The sequence below is a fragment of the Penaeus vannamei genome, chromosome 35 (genome assembly GCF_042767895.1).
Source record: "Penaeus vannamei isolate JL-2024 chromosome 35, ASM4276789v1, whole genome shotgun sequence".
In the NCBI taxonomy this organism is placed as follows: Eukaryota; Metazoa; Arthropoda; class Malacostraca; order Decapoda; family Penaeidae; genus Penaeus; species Penaeus vannamei.
In genome coordinates, this window is record NC_091583.1 from 26,662,111 (window position 1) to 26,684,610 (window position 22,500).

Consider the following 22,500-nt stretch of genomic DNA (forward strand, 5'->3'; position numbering starts at 1 on the left):
GCGAGGGAGTCTAGTCAATCTAGCGAAAAACCGCTATCTGACAAGTGAATGCGTACAATCACATTCCTCTTCATACTAAGTATTTCTAACATCCTTAAATTGTTTTTATTATTATTATTATTATTATTATTATTATTATTATTATTATTATTATTGTTATTATTATTATTATTATTTTTATTATTATCATCATCATTATCATTACTATTATTTATTATTATTACTATTATTATTATTATTATTATTATTATTATTATTATTATTATTATTATTATTATTATTACTATTACTATTACTATTACTATTATTTATTATTATTACTATTATTATTATTATTATTATCATTATTATTATTATTATTATTATTATTACTATTACTATTACTATTACTATTACTATTATTATTATTGTCATTATTACCCTTCATCTCTTTATTAAACCTTTTTTTCTTCTCTCTTTACAGACTTGGTTCTTCACGGACGACGACGATGCCGAATATCAAAGGAAAACAGGTTGGTTAGCGAGAGAAAAAAAACAAACTTGTTCTCTCCGTTTTATTCTTCAAGTTTGTACTACTATCTTTAGTAATGATGGTGTTACAGCTTTATAGGCCTATAATGACTGTGATAATGTTTACGATTTGAAGGCACACACAAGGAATAATAAGAAAAAAGAAGGAGAAAGAGAAAGAAATTGATGGGATTTGGTAGTAGTGAGAAAGTGCGAGGTTGTTGAGGCGAGTTGAACACCTTGTTTTATGGCGCGCTGTTGGCGGGTGTGTTTCTGTTGCTTTTTCTTATGGGTGAAAATGGTAGTTTTTTTTGGTATAGTTTATGTTTATTTATTTTCTTTTTCTTTTTTGTAGGTTCATTTTTATTTTCACTTTACTCAGTCATATGTAGTTATTTTTTACTCATTTACGCGTTTCCTCACTTACTCGCTTAGCTCCGTCACTCATTCCATCCGTTTACACACGCACACTCTCTCTCTCTCACTCCCTCCGTCACTCTCCGTCACTCTCCCTCCCTCCCTACGTCACAAACTCTCCCTCACCCTTCTTCCTCACTCCCTCCGTCACACACACACACACACACACACACACACACACACACACACACACACACACACACACACACACACACACGCACACACACACACACACACACACACACACACACACACACACACACACACACACACACACACACACACACACACACACACACACACACACACACACACACACACACACACTGGCGCGGGCTGGCAAGATAGAACCGTCTTATATACAATGTACAGAGGCAACAAACCTTGTGCAGATGGTATGGTGTTGCGTTACTCAGCTGGTGTGGCTCCATCTTCGGGGCAGCCATTCGTCCATTACGCTATGACGTCATCGCTTTCAACCTGCTGTGCTTGTTTGTTTGTTTTTGTGTCTGTTTTTCCTTTTTCTTTTTGTCTTTCGCTTCCTCTTTGTGTGTGTGTGTGTCTCTGTCTTTCGCTCTCTTTCTCTCTCTCTCTCTCTCTCTCTCTCTCTCTCTCTCTCTCTCTCTCTCTCTCTCTCTCTCTCTCTCTCTCTCTCTCTCTCTCTCTCTCTCTCTCTCTCTCTCTCTCTCTCTCTCTCTCTCTCTCTCTCTCTCTCTCTCTCTCTCTCTCTCTCTCTCTCTCTCTCTCTCTTTCCTTTATTACACGGCACCATACCGAAATGACACGTGTGCATAACAGAACAATAACAATAATCGAAAAGAATAAAGAGATGGAATAAAAAGAAAGAGGCAAATAGCAGAAGAAAACAAAAACAAAAACAAAACAACGATCATAATAGATAAATAGATGAAGTAAGATAAAAATAAGAATACAAAATGTAGATTAGATGTTCAAAAAAAAAATGTGTACAAAGATCTATTAGACGGTCGCAGTGTCACAGAACAGATGTCTAGTCATACTTACACCCAGCTTAGAGTTTCGAGTTCCCTACCCAGGATTCTCACTGATACCGAGTTACCACAGATACCGCAGATACCACAGAGGTACTATACATGTCACATCGGCTTGCTAGCTGCCAACCACAGGGCGCACCTGACACTGCCACCAAAGGGGGGAAGTAACAGGTGGTAAGGGGTGGTATGAGGTGGTAGGGGGTGGTTGGTAGTGGTTTGAGGTGGTATGGTAGTGGTAGGGGGTGGTTGGGAGTGGTAGGGGGTGGTATGGGATGGTTGGGAGTGGTATGGGGTGTTTGGTAGTGGTAGGGGGTGGTTGGTAGTGGTATGCGGTGGTAGGTGTTGGTAGGTAGTGGTAGAAGATCAAGCCAACAAAACGCTATCTGACACCAGTCCAAGAACAGGAGTAACAGGTGGTGGCTGGGCTTTGGTAGGTGTTGGCAGGTGGTGGTGTCACAGGAAGCTTCTCTGCTCATCCACCTCCCCCCCTTTTCTCCCTCCCTACTCCTCCCCCTTTCCTCCTCCTTACTCTATCCCTACTCCTCCCCCTTCCTTCCCCCTTCCTTCCCCCTTCCTTCCCCCTTCCTCTCTCCCTACTCCTCCCCCTTCCTTCCCCCTTCCTCTCTCCCTATTCCTCCCCCTTCCTTCCCCTTCCTCTCTCCCTATTCCTCCCCCACTCCCCACTCCCTACTCCTCCCCCTTCCTCTATCCCTACTCCTCCCCCTTCCTCCCCCTTCCTCTCTCCCTACTCCCCCCTTCCATCCCCACCACTCCTCCCTACTCCTCCCCCTTCCTCTCTCCCTATTCCTCCCCTTCCTCTCTCCCTATTCCTCCCCTTCCTTCCCCACTATTCCCCCCTTCCTCTCTCCCTATTCCTCCCTCTCTCCCTACTTCCCCTTCCTCCCTCCCTATTCCTCCCCCTTCCTTCCTCCTTCCTACTCCCCCCCTTCCTCCCCCTTCCTTCCTTCCTCCCTATTCCTCCCCTTCCTCTCCCCACCACTCCCCCTTCACCTCCCCTCACCCCATCGCCCGACATCGGAGCGTGGGAACTCCGGTGCCATTCGGTGAATCACGACAGATTTCTTCGGGTCGTGTTTCTTACTGTGACGTCACGAGTGGGGGAGTGGGAGTAGGGGGTGAGGGAGGTGGGGTGGGGTGAGGTGAGAGTAGGGGTGGAGGGAGGTGGGGTGGGCTGGGGGAGTGGCAGAAGGGGGCGAGGCAGGTGGGGTGGGGTGGGGGGGTGAGAGTAGGTGAGGGAGTAGGTGTGGAGGGAGGGGAAGGTGGGGAATTTTATATCACCGACAGAGAAACGGGTGAGTGAGTTGATATCAGGTACATGGAGAGGCCCAGTTGTGTAAGAAATAACAATAACAATAACAACTAAAGCAGAAATAATAACAATATCAACTGTAATAAACAACATCAAGAATGATTACAACATCACCATCACCACCACCGCCAACGGCAACAACACAATCACCACCACAGCAACAGCATCACCAACAAAAACAACACCAACAATAATAATTACATCACCACCACAACATCACCACCACCAACACCATCATCACCACCACTTCCACCACCGCTACTACCAACAACAACAACCACAACAATTATATCACCCCCACACCACCTCCATCACCACCACACTTCCACCACCACCACCACCTCCTCCTCCTCCTCCTCCTCCACCACCACCGCCTCCACCCCCACCCCCACCACAACCCCCTCCCACCACCCCCAACACCACCAACATTAGAAAGCCTTCGTCAACACCAGTTCCCTCCTCCCCCCCCCCATCGCCCCAGCCGTCTCGAGGAACGGGGCCGCTCACGCAACACACACAAAACAAAATGAAAAGCACTCACCTCTAGTGTCTTCATTACGCTTGCAAGCACAGGTGGTGAAAGGGGTCGCGGGTCGGAGGGGGAAGGGGGAGGAAGGAGGAGGGGGGGAGAGGAAGGAGGGGGAGGGAGGAAAGGAGGGAGGAGGAGGAGGAAGGAGGAGGAGGAGGAGGAAGGAGGAGGGAGGGGAGGAGGAAGGAAGGGGAAAGGAGGGAGGAGGAAGGAGGGAGGGGGAGGGTAGGGAGGGAAAGGAGGGAAGGGGGAAGGAGGGAGGAAGGGGGAGGGAAGGAGGAGGAAGAAGGGAGGGGGAAGGAGAAAGGAGGAGAAGGGGGAGGAGGAGGAAGGAGGGAGGGAGAGGGTAGGGAGGGAAGGGGGAAAGGAGGGAGGAAGGGAGGAGGAGGAGGGAGGAAAAGAGGAGAGGGAAGAGGGAGGAGGAGGAGGAGGAGGAGGAGGAGGGGGAAGAAGAGGAAAAAGAGGGAGAAGAGGGGAGGGGAGAGGGAAGGAGGGAAGGAGGAAGGGAGGGCGAGGGAGGTAGAGGGAGAGCAGGTAGGGAGGGAAAAGGAGGAGGAGGGGGGGAAGGTGGGGAGTGGAAGGGAGGGAAGGAAGGAGGAGGAGGAGGAGGAGGGTGATGGTAGGGAGGGAGGGATAGAGAGGGAGAGGGAGGGTAGGAAGGAATGGAGGTGGGGAGGTTGGAAGCTTGTAATAATCAGTTCACACATATACGCCCTTCTTGCACTCAGATATCTCTTCCTTGTGATGCCTTTCACTCATCTCTTCACCTCCCCCTCACTTCCCTACCCCCCCCCCTCCCCCCTTACTCTTTTGATACCCCCTTCATACCCTCCTCATACCCCCTCCCTCTCTCCTCTCTATCTATCGACGAGTCTCGTATTCACAGCAGCATCCGTAAATAATCGTTCATCTCTTCACACCATTTATCATCTCTTGTGCTCGCCCTCCCCTCCCTCCTCTCCACGTTCCCTCCCTCCTCTCTTTGCTCCCTCCCTCCCTCCCTCCCTCCCTCCCTCCCTCCCTCCCTCCCTCCCTCCCTCCCTCCCTCCCTCCTCCCTCCTTCCCTCCTCCCTCCATTTTCTCATCTCTCTCTCTGTCTCTGTCTGTCTGTCTGTCTCTCTCTCTCTCTCTCTCTCTCTCTCTCTCTCTCTCTCTCTCTCTCTCTCTCTCTCTCTCTCTCTCTCTCTCTCTCTCTCTCTCTCTTATTCCCCATCTCCCTCCCTCCTTCCCTCATCTAGGTCTCTCCTCACCCATCCTTGAACATCTCCTCCCCTCCCCCCCTTCCCCACAGTCCCTGCCCTGCCTCCCCCTCACTCGTCCTCCCTCTTGCTTCATCAGCACCTTCCGTACACACACGTATGCGCTCACTGGCTCGCACACTCGCTCACTCACTCACTCACTCACTCACTCACTCACTCACTCACTCACTCACTCACTCGCTCGCTCACTCACTCACTCGCTCGCTCACTCACTCACGCAATCACTCACTCACTCACTCACTCACTCACTCACTCACTCACTCACTCACTCACTCACTCACTCACTCACTCACTCACTCACACACACTCACTCACCTCACTCACTCACTCACCACCACTCACCACCACCACCACCACCACTCACTCACTCACTCACTCACTCACACACACTCACTCACTCACTCACTCACTCACTCACTCACACACTCACATACACACACACCTCCCCCACCCGAATCCTCATAATCGCCATTATCATTATCAAAATCGCAACATTTGGTTTCTAACACCACTTTTTAAACACCAGTTTTGTAACACCATCTTTATAACACCAGGTTTCTAACACCACATTTTAAACACCACCTTTTTAATACCAGTTTTTAACACCACCTTCTTAACACCAGGTTTCTAACAACACCTTTTTAAACACCAGATTTCTAACACCACCTTTTAAACACCATTTTTTAACACCACCTTTTTAAACACCAGGTTTCTAACACCACATTTTAAACACCATCTTTTTAAATACCACCTCTCTAACACCAGTTTTCTCCCCCTTCCATTCCAGGCGGCCACCTCGTCAACACCAACTGCTCGGCGTCTCACAGGAGGACGGCGCTCTGCTGCAAGATGGCCAGGGAGTTCGATGCCTTCTTGGAGAGCAATAAGAGGTGAGTGAGAGAGGGAGAGGGAGAGGGAGAGGGAGAGGGAGAGGGAGAGGGAGGGAGGGAGGGAGAGGGAGAGGGAGAGGGAGAGGGAGGGAGGGAGAGGGAGAGAGAGGGAGAGGGAGAGGGAGGGAGGGAGGGAGGGAGGGAGGGAGGGAGAGGAAGGGAGGAGGGAGGGAGGGAGGAGGGAGGGAGGAAGGAGGGAGGAGGGAGAGGGAGGGGAGGGAGGGAGAGGGAGGGGAGGGAGGAGGAGGGAGAGGGAGAGGGAGGAGGGAGGGAGGGAGAGTAAGTGAGTGAGAGAGATAGATAGATAGATAGATAGATAGAGAGAGAGAGAAGGGAGAGAGAGAGAGAGAGAGAGAGAGAGAGAGAGAGAGAGAGAGAGAGAGAGAGAGAGAGAGAGAGAGAGAGAGACAGACAGAGACAGAGAAAGTGAGAGAGAGAGAAAATTGTTATTGTTGTCATTCGTGTTTTAAATGATAGTTTTCATATAACTGGTGTTGTGTTTAGTGTCAATATTTCTGTCGATATTATAATTACAACTCTGCTACAACTTCTATTAGTGGTAGTGCTATTACTACTATTACTACTCTTACTACTACTTCTACTTCTACTACTACTACTTCTACTACTTCTACTACTACTACAGAAATTTTAGAGAAGAACAAAAAGAGAAGAAAAAAATTATTTCCAACGTATAAAAAATCTAGATTATTTTTTAATCCGTTTATAAAATATCCCAATTCGTTTAATCCCCGTCAATTAAAATCCAGATTAACGTCTTATTTTAACCCCGTTCAGTGACCTACGCGTCGCGAGTCAAAAGACAAAAGTAGCCACGTCTTGCGCTCCGTGACAGGCAATGACAGGCAGGCGAGCGAGGGCGACCATGCACAAAAGACACCATGACAAAAAAAAAGAAAGAAAAAAAGAATGGACACAAAAGAAGTCGTAATGACATTTCTCCGCGGACGAAAATAGGCGAAGAGAAAATGGGTGCACGCGTTCTGCAAATTGGGCGGTGGGGTGGTGGGGGGGGGGCGGGTTAGTGGGGGATGGGGGAAGGGGGAAGGGAGAGAATAGGGGGTGGTAGGGGGAATGGGTGAAGAATAGAGGGGAAAGAGTGAAGTAAGAGGAGAGAAGGAAAGGGTAAGGGGGAAGGGGATAGGAGGAGAGAAGGAAAGGGTAAGGGAAGGGGATAGGAGGAGAGAAGGAGAGGGTAAGAGAAGAGGATAGGAGAGAGAGAAGAAAGAGGAGAGTGTAGAGAGTAGGGAAGAGGAGTGGATGAAAGGGCGGCGGTGGAAGGGTTGGGCGGGGGTTAAACAGACATTATTACTCAAGATCGAATCGAGACAGTAGCATTACAGGTGCGCTGGAGGCGGCCAGACGAGCCAGGGAGAAAGGGATGGATACGTGTCCGGACGCGCGGCGATGCTTTGGACTCCTGGCTTGGGATTCGTGGAAGGAGGAAGGGGAGGGAGGGCGTTCTCGTCTCTCCTTGATCTCTGTTTTAAAAAAGAGACCGAAGGGAATAGAGGTTGGTAAATAATTAGAAATCGGTCTCCCTGCAATGCCAACAAAGGGAATGAGTCAGCGGTTCGAGGTGACTCAGGCGCAGGAACGCGGCGAAAAACAGAAGTCGGCGCGCGGGGTTCGGGACGAGTGGGTGTGCCCTCGGGGCGTACCTGGGGCAGCATCCGAACAATGGCGGCGCGACTCCCGCTCTGGTTTGTCTCCTCCCAGCCCCCGCCACCGATCGCTTCGTTCCATACATCTTGTCCAAATAAATAATTCGTTTCCGGATGAAATAAACCCCATTTTTTGAAAGTAATGAAGCTTTTTAGAGATAGCCACACATAACGATTTTTTTCTCAATCAAACTCGAACGTCTTGGCTGTATTCGAACGCGTTAAAAAATAGACGAGAGGAAGTGAGCCGCGTCAGGAAAGAAGCAAAACAAAAGACGGTCGCCAGCCGCCTCCGAACGCCCTGCAGATGGCATTAGCAATTAGGCAAGAGTAATTACCCAGTAGTGGCAGGGTTTAATGGAACATGTATATTATATATAGGGTTTCGCGTCGCTCTATACCCTACACATGATCTATCATTCCGGGTATACGACGCAGCGCGCTTATGTCATTTATAGTTTTTTTTTTTAAATGCGAGTCTCGGAATAAAGCGCGGGGGATTTAAACGACCTTCACGAAGCGATCCGGAGAACAAAGACTCCGCCGGTTGTTGTCTTTGTTGTGGCCGTTCGTTCCGATTGAGTTTGTTAATGGTATGAAGTTGGTTAAGCGCCCGACGTATACGAAATATTTCCTTTGTCATTGGCCACCTGCCGTTCGCCGCGCTGCTGGCTCCGAAATGCGGATGGACGAACGGACAGACGAACGAACGAACGAACGGAAGGACGCACGGACGAACGAACACGTATGCAGTCTGGCCGCACGTTCGCTCATCACGCAATCAGGCTGGGAGACACGCACGTTCTCGTACACAAGCGCTCACGATAATTTTTTTTTCTTTTGTTTTCGTTTCCTGTTGCTGTGTTTTCTCTTTTAGCTGAGTGTTTGTCTGTTTTTTTCGGTTTTAATCTAAGTGGTATTGTATTTTATTACTTTCTCTCTAGCTCTCTCTTCTTCCCCTCTCTCTCCCTCTTCTTCTTCTTCTTCCTCTCTTTCTCTCTGTCTGTCTCTCTCTCTCTCTCTCTCTCTCTCTCTCTCTCTCTCTCTCTCTCTCTCTCTCTCTCTCTCTCTCTCTCTCTCTCTCTCTCTCTCTCTCTCTCCCATCCCCTCCCTCTCCCTCTCCTCCCTCTCTCCCTCCCTCCCCTCCCTCTCCCTCTCCCTCCTTCCCACTCCCTCCCTCTCCCTCCCATCCCTCCCATCCAACCCTCCAACCCACCCTCTCCACCCTCTCCCTCCCCTCCCATCCCCACCCTCCCCATCCCATCCCTCTCCAACCACCCGTTTCTAAACCACCCCCCTCTCCTTCCCCCTTCTTCGCAGATGGTGGTGCCACTTCGACGACGATAACTACGTCAACGTGCCCCAGCTGGTGAGGACCCTGGGCGACTACGACCCGACGCAGGACTGGTACCTCGGCAAGAACTCCATCCGGGCGCCGCTGGAGATCATCAACAGAGATAATGTTTCTGTGAGTATTTGTTTTATTTATTTATTTATTTATTTTATTTTATTCTATTGATTTTTTTTATTATTTATTTATTATTTTTTTTTTTTTTGGGGGGGGGGTGTTTGGGGAAGGGGGGGAAAGGAGGGGAGGGTGTAAGGTAAGGGGGGTGGTAAGGGTGTGGGCAGGGTGTAAGGTAGGGGGTAAGGGTGTGAGGGTAGGTAGGATGAGGATGTGGGTAGGATGTTGAAGAATAAGGGTGTGGATAGGGTGGGAGGAGAGAGGGAGGATAAGAGTGTGAGGATATGGAAGGATAAGGGGTGTGGATAGGGTTGGAGGATAAGGGTGTGAGGATAAGGATGTGGATAGATAAGGTGGAAGGAGAGAGAGAAGATAAGAGTGTAGGAAGGGTGTGAGAGCGTAAGGATTAGGTGCTGAGGGTGGAGAGGATGAAAGGATAAATCTATGATGAGAGAAAGGGTTAGAGCGTGGATAGGATGTTAAAGATAGGAGGATAAGGATGTAAGGGTGTAAGGGTGAGCTCTAAGGGTGTAAAGAAAGGCTCCATCCGGGGCACCTATGAAGACCCATTTAGGTAAGGAAGGGAGGAAATAAGGACAAAGAGCAAGGTAGGTAAACAAGGACATAGGTAAAGGGGAAAGGAGAGTGTATGGGTAAATAGAGCTAACGGTAAGATGGGTAAAGCGATTGATAGATAGATAGATACGAGATAAGAGTGAGTGAAGTGTCGAGGTTTAGGGAGGGTAAAGAGGAGGTGGGGGGAGGGGGAAGGGGGAGGGAGAAGGGGGAGGAGGGGGAGGGAGAAGGGGGTAAGAGGTGGGAGGAGGGGGAAGGGGAAGGGTAGGAGGAGGTGGGGAGGGGGAAGGGGGAAAGAGAGGTAAAGGAGGAGGTGAGGGAGGGGGAGGGAGGAGGTGGTGGGAGGGGAGGGAAGAGGTGGGTGGGTGTTTTGTTTACGACCTTGAGGAGTTGCCTCAAGGAAGTCCTTAAGAAGAAGAAGGAGGAGGAGGGGGAAGAGGAGGAGGTGTGGTAGGAGGAGGAGGGGTGGGAGGAGGGGGGCAGGAGGAGGAGGAAGAGGTTTGGTAGGAGGAGGAGGAGGAGGGGAGGGGCACCAGGAGGAGGAGAAGGAGGAGGGGGCAGGAGGACGAGGAGGGGGAGGGGAGGGGAGGGGGGCAGGACGAGGAGATAGACGAGGGAAGAATGGAAAGAAGATATAAGAGGTTTAAAAATAAGGATAGGAGACAGATAAGAATTAATGATAGGAAAAAGGAAAAGGAGGATTGGCTTTCTCCCTCCTCCTCCTCTTCTTCCTCCACCTCCTCCCCCCCCTCCATCCCCTCCTTCTCCTTCTCCCTCTTCCTCCTCCTCCTCCTCCTCCTCCTCCTCCTCCACCTCCTTTCCTCCTCCTCCACCACCTTCCCTCCTCTCCTCCTCCCCCTCTTCCTCTCCTTCCTCTCCTCTCCTCCCCTCCTCATCCCCCTCTTCCTCCCCCTCCTCCTCCTCCTCCTCCTCTTCCTCCTCCTGATACGTTTGTTTGCGCTGCAGAGTCTGGCCGCAAGGTGTATTCTGATTTGTGTCAAGGCGGAATGAAAGGTGGCAGGCGAGGAGGAGGAGGAAGGGGAGGAGGAGGAGGAGGAGGAGGAGGAGGAGGAGGAGGAGGAGGAGGAGGAGGAGGAGGGAAAGGGGGAGGGGGAGGGGAGGGGGAGGGGGAGAGGAGGAGGGGGAGGGAGGGAGGGAGGGAGGGAGGGAGGGAGGGAGGGAGGAGGAGGAGGAGGAGGAGGAGGAGGAGGGGGATGGAAGAAAGGAAGGAAGGGGAGGAGGAAGGAAAGAGGGAGGGAGGGAGGGAGGGAGGGAGGGAGGGAGGCAGGGAGGGAGGGAGGGAAGGAAGGAAGGGGAGGGAGGAGGAGGATGGGGATGGATGGAGGGAGGGAGGGAGGGAAGGAAGGGGAGGGAGGAGGAGGATGGGGGAAGAGGAGGGAAGGAGAGGGGGAGGGAGGGAAGGAGGGGGAAGTGAGGGAGGAAGGAGGAGAGAAGAGGGAGGAAGGGAGGGAGGAATAAAGACCCATTTATCACACGTATTATTAGCATGCACCCACACACCTTTGCAAATCCAATATATCCATACCTTTCAACATCATTAAAAAAAAAAAAAACAATAACAAACTTTACTCAACCAAAAATCACTTCCACTAATCTTTTTTCTTTTTTTCTTCCAACCTCTCTCAGCAAACAACAATAACAAACTTGAATCAACCAAAAAATAACTAATCTTTTTTTTTCCAACCTCTCTCAACAAACAACAATAACAAACTTTACTCCACCAAAAAAATCAACTCCCACTAATCTTTTTCTTTTTTCTTCCAACCTCTCTCAACAAACAACAATAACAAACTTGAGTCAACCAAAAATAACTCCCACCAATCTTTTTTTCTTCCAACCTCTCTCAACAAACAACAATAACAAGCAAACAACAATATCAAACTTTACTCAACCAAAAAAATCAACTTCCACTAATCTTTTTCTTTTTTTTCACCCTCTCTCAACAAACAACAATAACAAACTTGAATCAACCAAAAAATAACTCCCACTTATCTTCTTTTTTTCTTCCAACCTCTCTCAACAAACAACAATAACAACCAAACAACAATAACAAACTTGAATCAACCAAAAAATAACTAATCTTTTTTTTTTTTTTGAATCAACCAAAAAATCAAAAAATCCCACTAATTTTTTTTCTTTTTTTTCTACTTCTCTCAACAGCAACGCATCTCCTTCTGGTTCGCCACAGGAGGCGCTGGATCAAACCTTAATCAACCAAAAAATAACTTCCACTAATCTTTTTCTTTTTTTCTTCCAACCTCTCTCAACAAACAACAATAACAAACTTGAATCAACCAAAAAATATCTTCCACCAATCTTTTTTTCTTCCAACCTCTCTCAACAAACAACAACATCAAACTTTAATCAACCACAAGCAATCAACATCAAACTTGATTCAACCAAAAAATAACTAATCTTTTTTTTTCTTCTCTCAACAGCAACGCATCTCCTTCTGGTTCGCCACAGGAGGCGCTGGATTCTGCATCTCCCGGTCTCTCGGTCTGAAGATGATGCCCGTCGCTGGGTGAGTGGTGCTGAGATGCTGCTGTTTCGTAGTTTTTGTGGATTGGATGGATAGATGGATGGATAGATAGATAGGAGATGGATGGATAGATGAATGGATGGATGGATAGATGGATAGGAGATAGGTGGATAGATAGGGGATGGGTAGATAGATAGGAGATGGGTGGATAGATAGGGGATGGGTAGATAGATGGTAGATGGATGGATAGATGGTTGGATGGATGGATAAACAGGTAGGAAGATAGATAGATAGATATATATATATATAGATAGATAGATAGATAGATACACAGATAGATAGAGACAGATAGATACACAAATAGATAGATACACAGATAGACAGACAGGCAAACAGACAGATAGACTGACAGGCAAACAGGCAGATAGATAGATAGATTGACAGATAGACAGGTAGATAGACAGACAGACAGGCAGATAGATAAACAGATAGACAGACATACAGAAAGATAGATAGATAGGTAGAGAGAGTAGATAGAAGTAGATAGAAACATGTTTACATCCAGCCATGCATTATGTATGTACGTATATGTGTAATCATTTACTTATTAGATCATATGATTTATATTTAAGAAGCCTTGTCATAGTGTTAAGTTGGGAATATTAATGTCACTGTCTTTTGATTTTGGTCTTTATTATGTTATGCATAGTGACGATTTTTGGAAATAGTTGGTACCGTTCTAAAGAGAGGTAGAAAGAGTTTACCTTACGTATATATATATATATATATATATATATATATATATATATATATATATATATATATATATATATATATATATATATATATATATATATGTATATATATATATATGGGTATATATATATATGTGTATATATATATGTGTGTGTGTGTATGTGTGTGTGTGTGTGTGTGTGTGTGTGTGTGTGTGTGTGTGTGTGTGTGTGTGTGTGTGTGTGTGTGTGTGTGTGTGTGTGTGTGTGTGTGTGTGTGTGTGTGTGTGTGTAAAAAAGTGTACTTTGAAAACCATTAATATGCCGGTTCTATACCCCCCCTAGACAAGGTTTTTAAAGATTTATTATTTCTTTTTTCTTCTTCATATTTTTCATTTTTGTTTTTAAAGCCGTTTTTTATCAGATTTATTTACATTCGCGATAATTTGCAAGCGTCTGGCGGTTTGTATCGAGGAAGGGGATGTTGCGTCATAAAACACGTTTCTGTTTGCCCAAGTAGCTTGTCTTCACTCCTTACTCCTCCTTGCCTTGTTCCTCTCTCCTCGCTCCTTTCTTTCTTTCTCTCTTCTGTGCTTTATCTCCTGTCTGTTTGGGTCCTCTGTTTTTTTTGTTGTCTGTGATTTTTTTTCTTTCTTCTGTTGTTTATTATCTCTTGTTTGTTTGTTTTTATTTTCGTTTACTCCTGCTTTCTTAGTTATTTTTCTTTTTCTTATTCTCTTTCTTACCCCTTTTCCCTCCCCCTCTCTTTTCCCATTCTTATTCTCTCCTTTCCCTTCTCCTCTGTCTCCCTTTCTCCCCTCCTCTTCCCCCGTTCTTTATTATCATTTCATTAGCATCCTTGATAAGAGCCATTGATGATAACAATAATAAGAATAAGAATGTGAAGAACAAGAAAGAGGAATGATAACAATAATGATAAGAATGAGAATAAGAATAAGAAGAATAAAGGTTAGAATAGGAATAAGAATAATAAGAATAGTGATAAGAATAAGAATATGAGTAATGCCAATAATGATAAGAATAAGTAAAAGAATAATTAAAAGAATTAGACGCGACTTTTATGGTTAGGTTAGGCTGGGCACGTGCTTAGGTTAGGGAGCGCACCTTAATATATATATATATTTTTTTCTTTTTTCTTCTTTTTCTTTTGTTTATATCTTCTTCTATTTTTCGTTTTCCTTTGATCTTCTTCCACTTTTCTTTCCTTTTTCCCTTTTTCTTTTTTTCTTTTCTTTATTTCTTCCATATATCTTTCTTTTCTTTTTACTTCTTCCATTTTTCTTCCTTTTTTTCTTCTTCCATTTTTTTCCTTTTTCATTTTTTCTTCTTCTCTTTATCTGTGCACCTTCGCAGCTTGAACCCCCTCCCCCCCCCTCCCCCCATCACAACATCTTGCTAACCTTCTTGTGCAACAAACCCGTTTAACGCTTAATGTCTCCTTGAGATTCCGACGAACTAGGCTTCGACTTGTCTGCGTGTGCGGATGATGTTTTATGTGTGCGTATGTGTCTGTCTGTCTGTCTGTCTGTCTGGTTGGTTGTTTGTCTGCGAATCCGGTCTTCCTCTACGCGAACGCCCGATCCGAAATGCGCGCGAATCCGGTCTTCCTTTTACGCGAACGCCCGATCCGAAATGCGCGCGAATCCTGATTTTCCTGTACGCGAACGCCCGATCCGAAATACGCGTGAATCCGGATCTTCCTGTACGCGAACGCACGATCCGAAATGCGCGCGAATCCGGTCTTCCTTTTACGCGAACGACCGATCCGAAATGCGCGCGAATCCGGATCTTCCTCTACGCGAACGCCCGATCCGAAATGCGCGCGAATCCGGATCTTCCTCTACGCGAACGACCGATCCGAAATGCGCGCGAATCCGGATCTTCCTCTACGCGAACGCCCGATCCGAAATGCGCGCGAATCCGGAGCTTCCTTTTACGCGAACGCCCGATCCGAAAAGCGCGCGAATCCGGATCTTCCTCTACGCGAACGCCCGATCCGAAATGCGCGCGAATCCGGTCTCCCTCAACGCGAACGAACGAACGGATTGCGAGGTTAGGCGAACGCTCGGCGATGGCGGGAGAATTTCAATGCAGCGAGGGAAGTCATCCGTGCGAGAGGGAAGGTGGATGAGGGGAAATTTTGGGATGAAGGAGGGAAGAAGGGAGGGAGGGGAAGAGGGAGGAGGGAGGAGGGAGGGAGGGGAAGAGGGAGGAGGGAGGGAGGAGGGAGGGAGGGAAGGGAAGGAGGGAGGGAGGGGAAGGGGAAGATAAGGGAAATTTTGGAATGAAGGAGGGAAGAAGGGAGGGGAAAGAGGGAGAGAGGGAGGAGGGAGGGAGGGAGGTAGGGGAAGGGGAAGATAAGGGAAATTTTGGGATGAAGGAGGAGGTGGAGGAAGAAGGGAGAGAGGGAGAGGGAGGGAGGGGTTGGGAAGAAGGAGGAGGAATAATAATAATAATAATTATGAGAAGAAAATCAACAACAACAATAACAACAACAACAACAACAACAACTAGAAGAAGAAGAAGAAGAAGAAGAAGAAGAAGGAAGAAGAGGAGGAGGAGGAGTAGGAGGAGGAGGAGGAGGTGGAGAATAATAGAAAAAAGTAATTAAAAAATAATAATAATAATAAGATAAAGAAGAAAACTGCAAAAAGGAACAAAAAAAGAGAGCGAGGATTAGGAGGATGAGGATTAGGAGTGAGGCAGGTGAGGAGGAGGAGGAGCCCCGAGCGCCGCCAGACGCCTGCTCACCTTGGCACACTCCTTCTCCTCCTCCTCCTCCTCCTTCTCTTCCTCCTGCTTCATCTTCTTCTCCTTCTCCTTCTTCTCTCTACTTCTCTCGCTCCTTCTTTTTTTAATTTATCTTCTTCTCTTTCCCTTCCTCCTCCTCCTCCTCCTCCTACTCTCCCCCTTCTTCTTTCACATCCTCCTTTTTCTTCCCTTCCCCCTCCTCCTCCTTTTCCTTCCCTTCCTCCTCCTACTCCTACTCGTTTTCCTTCACTTCCTCCTCCTTCTGTTCCCTCTCCTCCTCCTCCTATCCCTATTCCTCCTTCCTCCTCCTCCTCCTCCTCCTACCCCCTCCTCCCTCCCCTTCTCCCTTCCTCCTCTTCCTCCTCCTTCCTCTTCCTCCTCCTCCTCCTCCTTCCTCCTCCTCCTCCCCTTCCTCCTCCTTCCTCCCTTCCCCCTCCTCCTCCTCCCTTCCTCCTCCTCCCCTCCCCTTCCCTTCCCTTCCCTTCCTTCCTCCTCCCTTCCTCCTCCTCCTCCTCCTCCTCTCCTTCTCCTCCTCCTCCTCTCCTTCTCCTCCTCCTCCTCCCTTCCTCCCCCTCCCTTCCTCCTCCTCCTCCCCCTCTCTTCTTCCTCCTCGTTCCCTTCCTCCTCTTCCTCCTACTACTCCTCCTCCTCCCTTTTCTAGTACCTTCCTCCTCTTTCTCCTCCTCCTCCTCCTCCTCCTTCCACCTCCTCCCTTCCTCCTCCTCCCTTCCTCCTCCTCCTAGACACGTGGCATAAAAGCGCGCGCCATTCCCGTCCGTTTTCCTCGGAGTTGCGCATCACGACCTTCACTTGTTTCGCTTGTGGAGTAGAGGGGGCGGGGGGAGGGGGAGGGGAGGGGGAGGGGATTGGGGGTTAGGGGATTGGGGGGTTACGGGGGTTAGGGGGTAGGGGGTAGGGGTGAGGTGAAGGTTGGGTTGGTTGTTTGTTTGTTTGGTGTGAATGCGTTTGGTTTGTTTGGTTATGTGTGTGTGGTTTGTTTTTCTCTCTCCCTCGCGCTCTCTCTCTTTCTTTGTCTCTCTCTCTCTCTTTCTCTCTTTCTTTCTTTCTTTCTTTCTCTCTCTCGCTTTCGCTCTCGCTCTCGCTCTCTTTCTCTCTCTCTCTCTCTCTTTCTCTCTCTCTCTCTCTCTCTCTCTCTCTCTCTCTCTCTCTCTCTCTCTCTATCTATCTATCTATCTAACTCCATCTCTATCTCTATCTGTATGTGTATGATGAATAAATTCTATTTTTTATCTTTTAATATTATTATTCACTTGATACATTGCTAGTAGTCAGCGCCATGCCTCTGCTAGTCCAGTAATTTAAATATCCGAAGTTATTATTCATTTATTCATCCATTTGCATAAACCAAAGGGCATTTAGGACGTAACTTCGGCCACGTGTTAAAGATATTTCTAATTAAGATGACAATTTCTCAACGATTTTCGAATTTCTGAAGTGATAACGGCTTTGATTATTTCCCGTGTTATGAAGTTCTCGTCCGCGTGGCAACTATGCTTTGAAAAGATTCCTTAAAAGCATTAACAAAATATCTTTTAATGTTCTAGTCGAAAGAAAAGAAAAAAAGGTTAATCCTTTGTGGCGAGTGTCATTTGGAGCGTATCACACAAAAACCTTCTTTATAATTAGAGACAATAGATACCAAAATCCCACACACTTGGCGAATATCTCTCGTCAATAGAACATAAAGGAAAATGATACTTCCTGCCTCTTATCGGAGAGTTGAAAATCCTGTGCCGGATGTTCGGTGGATTTTTCAGTTAGTGGCGGGCGCGGAGGAGATTGATCCATACGGCAGGTGTCGCGAGGGTCGGGTATTGCGTGGCGGAGGTGAGCAGGTGTCCGATGGAGGCCGTTTTGGTAGCTAGAGAGAAACACTTCATGGTCGACTGTCTTTTATTTTTTTTTTCTCTCTCTCTCTTTCTTTGAATTTCGTGTTCCTTTTTATTTATTTATATATCGGGAGGGGGAGCTCTTGTTTCTTCTTTACGGTTGATATATATACATTTTTTTGTAGAAGTTCATTATTTTTAAAATTTAAGTTCTTTCTGCACAACTTGGGTGGGGTCGATACTTATTATTTTTTCAAATTCTGTTTTTATTCATCATTACCATTGCTTTGTTATTTACTTCCTCGTCCCCTTTCGATTTATTTTAAAAAGTGTACATTATTCTCGTGTTTTGAATTAATGGAAACCCAATCCCGGTTTCCGTTATAGTTATATATGTACATATACGAGCATATATTATTTATACGCTATTCGATTTCATTATTTCGAATCCTGTAAATAATTACGAAGAACAGAGAGTAGAAGAGAATTATGATACAAAGAGAAATAAAATTAGCAATGTAGTCGACGATAATTAATTTGTAAATGAAAATAACTGTCGTTCGCAAAAGAGAAATGAAAAAAAAATCGAATTTGCCAACGGAAAAAAATGACTGCAATTGCGAAAACATTCAGACGTTTAGGCATTTGGAGAGAGAGAGAGAGAGAGAGAGAGAGAGAGAGAGAGAGAGAGAGAGAGAGAGAGACAGAGAGAGAGAGAGAGAGAGAGAGAGAGAGAGAGAGAAAGAGAGAGAGATGTAGCAAATGAAAAAAGAGGATGACATTGTAGACGGCAGCGGTATAGACATGTTAAAGCGTTGTACAAATAAAACCAGTGTAGAGTTGTTGTTTTTTTACTGACCACTCACGTTCCCTTTATTTGTTGCTCTTTCACTCTGTTGTTTCTTTTTCCTTCTCTCTCTCTCTCTCTATCTATCTATCTCTTTCGTTCTCTCTCTCTCTCTCTCTCTCGCTCTATCTCTCTCTCTCTCGCTCTCTATCTCTCTCTCTATCTATCTATCTCTGTCTCTCTATCTCTCTCTATCTCTCTCTCTCTCTATCTCTTTCTCTCTCTCTCTCTCTCTCTCTCTCTCTCTCTCTGTTTTTATGTTTATATCACTTTCTCCTCTTCGGTCTTTCCCTCCCTCCTTCGCTACCTCACTCTCTCTCTCACTTCCCACCTGCGTCCCTCCTCCCCCCTCCTTCCCCCCTTCTTCCTTCTCGCCTTCCAACCAACCGCTCTTTGTCTCGTAAATTTTCCAAAACTTTACTCAGATCTCTGTATTCTCTCTCTCTCTCTTCTCTCTGTCTCTCTCTCTCTCTCTCTCTCTCTCTCTCTCCCTCTCTCTCTCTCTCTCTCTCTCTCTCTCCCTCTCTCTCTATCTATCTATCTATCTATCTATCTCTATCTATCTCCTTCTCTTCTCTTCTCTTCTCTTTCTCTTCTCTTCTCTCTCTGTCTCTTCTCTTCTTCTTCTTCTTCTTCTTCTTCTTCTTCTTCTCTTCTTCTCTTCTCTTCTCTCTCTCTCTCTCTCTCTCTCTCTCTCTCTCTCTCTCTCTCTCTATCTCTCTATCTAGCTATCTATCTCCCTTCTCTTCTCTTCTCTTCTCTTCTCTTCTTCTTCTTCTTCTTCTCTTCTCTTCTCTTCTCTCTCTCTCTCTCTCTCTCTCTCTCTCTCTCTCTCTCTCTCTCTCTCTCTCTCTCTCTCTCTCACTCTCTCTCTATCTCTCTCTCTCCCTCTTCCCCAGTTCACAAATTCTTCTTGTGGTTCAGACACTTATCTATCTTTGCAATCAGATCGCCTTTTCTCCTCTCTCCCTTTCCCTTCATTCTCATCCCTTCCCTATATGATTTTCTTCTCCATCTTTCCTTTTCTCCCCCTCTTTCTTTGCCCTTTTGGTCTCCTTGCCCCTGTTCTCATTCTCCCTTCTTCGTTTTATCCTTTATTCCACTCTTCCTTTTCTTTTAGTCTTTCTACTTCCCCCGCTTCCTTCTCTTTCCTTCTTCCTCCTCCTCTTCGTCACTATCTCCATTCCTCCTTTATTCCATTTTACTTCTCTCCCTCTTCCACTTTTTTCCTTCATTTCATTCTCATTTTTCACCTTTCATTCCCTCTTTTATTACAATTTCATTCCTCTCTTCCCTTTTCCCCCACCTTTATTACATTTTCGCTTTCCTTCTTTCCTTCTTCCTCCTTCTTACCTTTTCTCTCCCCCCCCCCCCCATCTTCTCTGCTCCTTCCAAGAGATGTTAATGTCTCGCTCAAGTTATATCTGTATTTTGTTCACTGACCATTTTTTCCTTCTCGTTTCGTTAATTTTCCATTCTTTACGTTTTTTATTTTTTTGTCGTTGAAGTTCTATTTTTTATTTTTATTTTTTCAAAAATTTGTTTTATTTTTTTCGGATTTTTTCATGGGGAGGGGGAGGGGGGGGAGGGGAAGGGGGTGGGAGTATAAGATGGTCGTTGACTTTTCGAAAAGTTTTGTTTGTTTGCTTAGTCAACACGCCTTTCTTTTCTTTATTTTCTTTTCTATTTTATTCTTGTGCATGTGTTTTGTTTTGATTTTTCTCTTGAAGTATTTACTCTCTCTCTCTCTCTCTCTCTCTCTCTCTCTCTCTCTCTCTCTCTCTCTCTCTCTCTCTCTCTCTCTCTCTCTCTCTCTCTCTCTCTCTCTCTCTCTCTCTCCCTCCCTCCCTCCCTTCCTCCCTCGCTTTCTCCCTCCCTCCCTCCATCTCTCTCTCTTTCTCTCTCTTTCGTATTTGATTTTCTTCTCGTTCTCCCATCCTCTCTGCCTCGCTTCGAATGTGTCTCAGTAATTTTATTTTGTTGTTTTTTCCTGAAGAAGTCCGTTTCTTGAGGCTCCTTGTCCGTGTTTGGTCAGGAAACATTCGGAAGATCTGTGCAAATCCACCCCACCCCCCCTCAAATACCCCTCCCCATACCCCCGTTCCTGCCCCTAACATACCCCAACCATTACCCACATCCCCTACCCATCTAGTCCCTCCTCATACCCCTGTCCCGTCCCGCCCCCAACATACCCCAACCATTACCCACATCCCCTACCCCTAGTCCCTCCTCATACCCCCTCCCGCCCCCAACATTACCCTACCCACATCCCCCTCCCTCATACTCCTACCACCACCCACATCCCCTACCCCTAATCCCTCCTCATACCCCCCTCCCGCCCCCAACATAACCCTACCCTCCTCATACCCCCAACATACCCGTACCACCACCCACATCCCCTACCTCACATCCATTCCCGCCCCCAACATACCCCATCCCCTACCCACCTAGTCTCTCCCCATACCCCTGTCCCGCCCCGCCCCCAACATAACCCTACCCACATCCCCCTCCCTCATACCCCCAACATACCCGTACCACCAACCCATACCAACAGCCCCCCCATACCCCTACCCACCCACCCACACCCTTTTTATGGGCGTTCGCTCAAATACTTACCTTTCGTGCCTTACAAATATCTGTGAGGGCGGGGGGGGGGGGGTCGGGAAGGCTCACAGCTGTTCTATTTTCTGTCACTCGACAAACCCTCAACTTTTTTTCTTTTTCTTTTCTTTTTCGTCTTTTTTCTTCTTTTTTTGGGTGGGGGAGGAGGGGGTGGGTAAGGGTAGGGGGTAAGGGGGAAGGATGCAGTTTTTGGGGGTCTTTTTCTTTTTCTTTTTCTTTTCTTCTTCTTTTTGAGTGGGGGGGAGGAGGGGGTGGGTAAGGGGTAGGGGTAGGGGGGGGGGTGGATGCAGTTTTTGGGGGTGTTCTTTATACGCGGTTTGTTTATTTCGATTTATTTTTTTTCGCTTTGTCTCGCTCGTGCCTGTTTTAACTGTGTGGGTGGTTTTATCTTTCTTTTTTCTCGTTTTTTTGTTTTATTCTCAGTATTTCTCGTTTTTCTTCTCTTCCCTTTTTTTCTGTTCTTCTATTTCCTCTCTCTGTCTGTCTGTCTCTCTCTCTCTCTCTCTCTCTCTCTCTCTCTCTCTCTCTCTCTCTCTCTCTCTCTCTCTCTCTCTCTCTCTCTCTCTCTCTCTCTCTCTCTCTGTCTCTCTCTCTCTACTCTCTCTCTCTCTCTCTGTTTCCCTCTCTCTCTCTCTCTCTCTATCTCTCTTTGTCTCTCTCTCTCTCTCTCTCTCTCTCTCTCTCTCTCTCTCTCTCTCTCTCTCCTCTCTCCTCCCTCTCCTCCCTCTCCCCTCGCTCTACGCCCTGCACCCCTCCCCCTCTTTTGTCTCTCGTAAAGAAAGAAAATAACATAAAATTGTGTTTGATTTTCCCGCCCGAGGTCCATCTTCCTTCCCCCTTCCTTCCCCCCTCCTCCCTCCTCCCTCTCCCCCTCTCCCTCCCCGTAAGGCCGCACCTCAAATAAAAACAACGGTAACTTCAGAACAATTTTTCTCTTTTTTGTCTTTTCTTTTCCTTTTTCGTCTCGACCTTTATAACTCACACCGTAATAATTCTGCCTACCCTCGCCCATTTTCCCTCCCTCCCTCCCTCCCTCTCCCTCTATCTCCTCCCTCCCTCCCTCCCTCCCTCCCTCCCTCTACGTCTCTCCTTGCACCGTCGACCCTTCATTCCCTTTTCCCTTTCGACCTTCCCTACCCTCTCTACCCTCTCTCCCTCCCCTGCCTACCTCCCTCCCCTATCCTACCTCCCTTTCACCTCCTCCTCATACCCCGTCTGCCTTTTCTCACTCCCTTCTCCCTCCTTATACCTCTCTCTCTTCCTTCTCATGCCCGTGTCTGTCTTTTCTCCTGCTCTCTATCCTTCCTACCTCCTTTCCTCTTCTTCTCTTCCTACGTCCTTCCTATCATCCTTTATACTATCTTTCCCTCTTTCTTCCTTCGTATCTCACCCTCTCTTCTCCCTCCTCCCTCCTACCTCCTTCTTCCAACCCCTTCCCCTCCTCCTACCTACCTCCTAACCCCCCCTCTTTCTCTCCTCTTACCTCCTTCCCCCTCTTTAT

General features: G+C 47.0%; 1 protein-coding gene across 3 annotated transcripts in view; it reads left to right on the forward strand.

The window, feature by feature from the left end:
• Window positions 1-22,500, forward strand: part of fng (Fringe glycosyltransferase) — an 89,835-nt gene that overhangs the window by 59,989 nt on the left and 7,346 nt on the right. For all 3 annotated transcript variants that reach the window (XM_070114035.1, XM_070114034.1, XM_070114033.1), the window contains 4 exons: window positions 464-512; window positions 5,846-5,948; window positions 8,951-9,098; window positions 12,131-12,216. In XM_070114035.1, coding sequence (XP_069970136.1) covers window positions 464-512; window positions 5,846-5,948; window positions 8,951-9,098; window positions 12,131-12,216 — 386 coding nt within the window. The remainder of the gene's footprint in view (window positions 1-463; window positions 513-5,845; window positions 5,949-8,950; window positions 9,099-12,130; window positions 12,217-22,500) is intronic.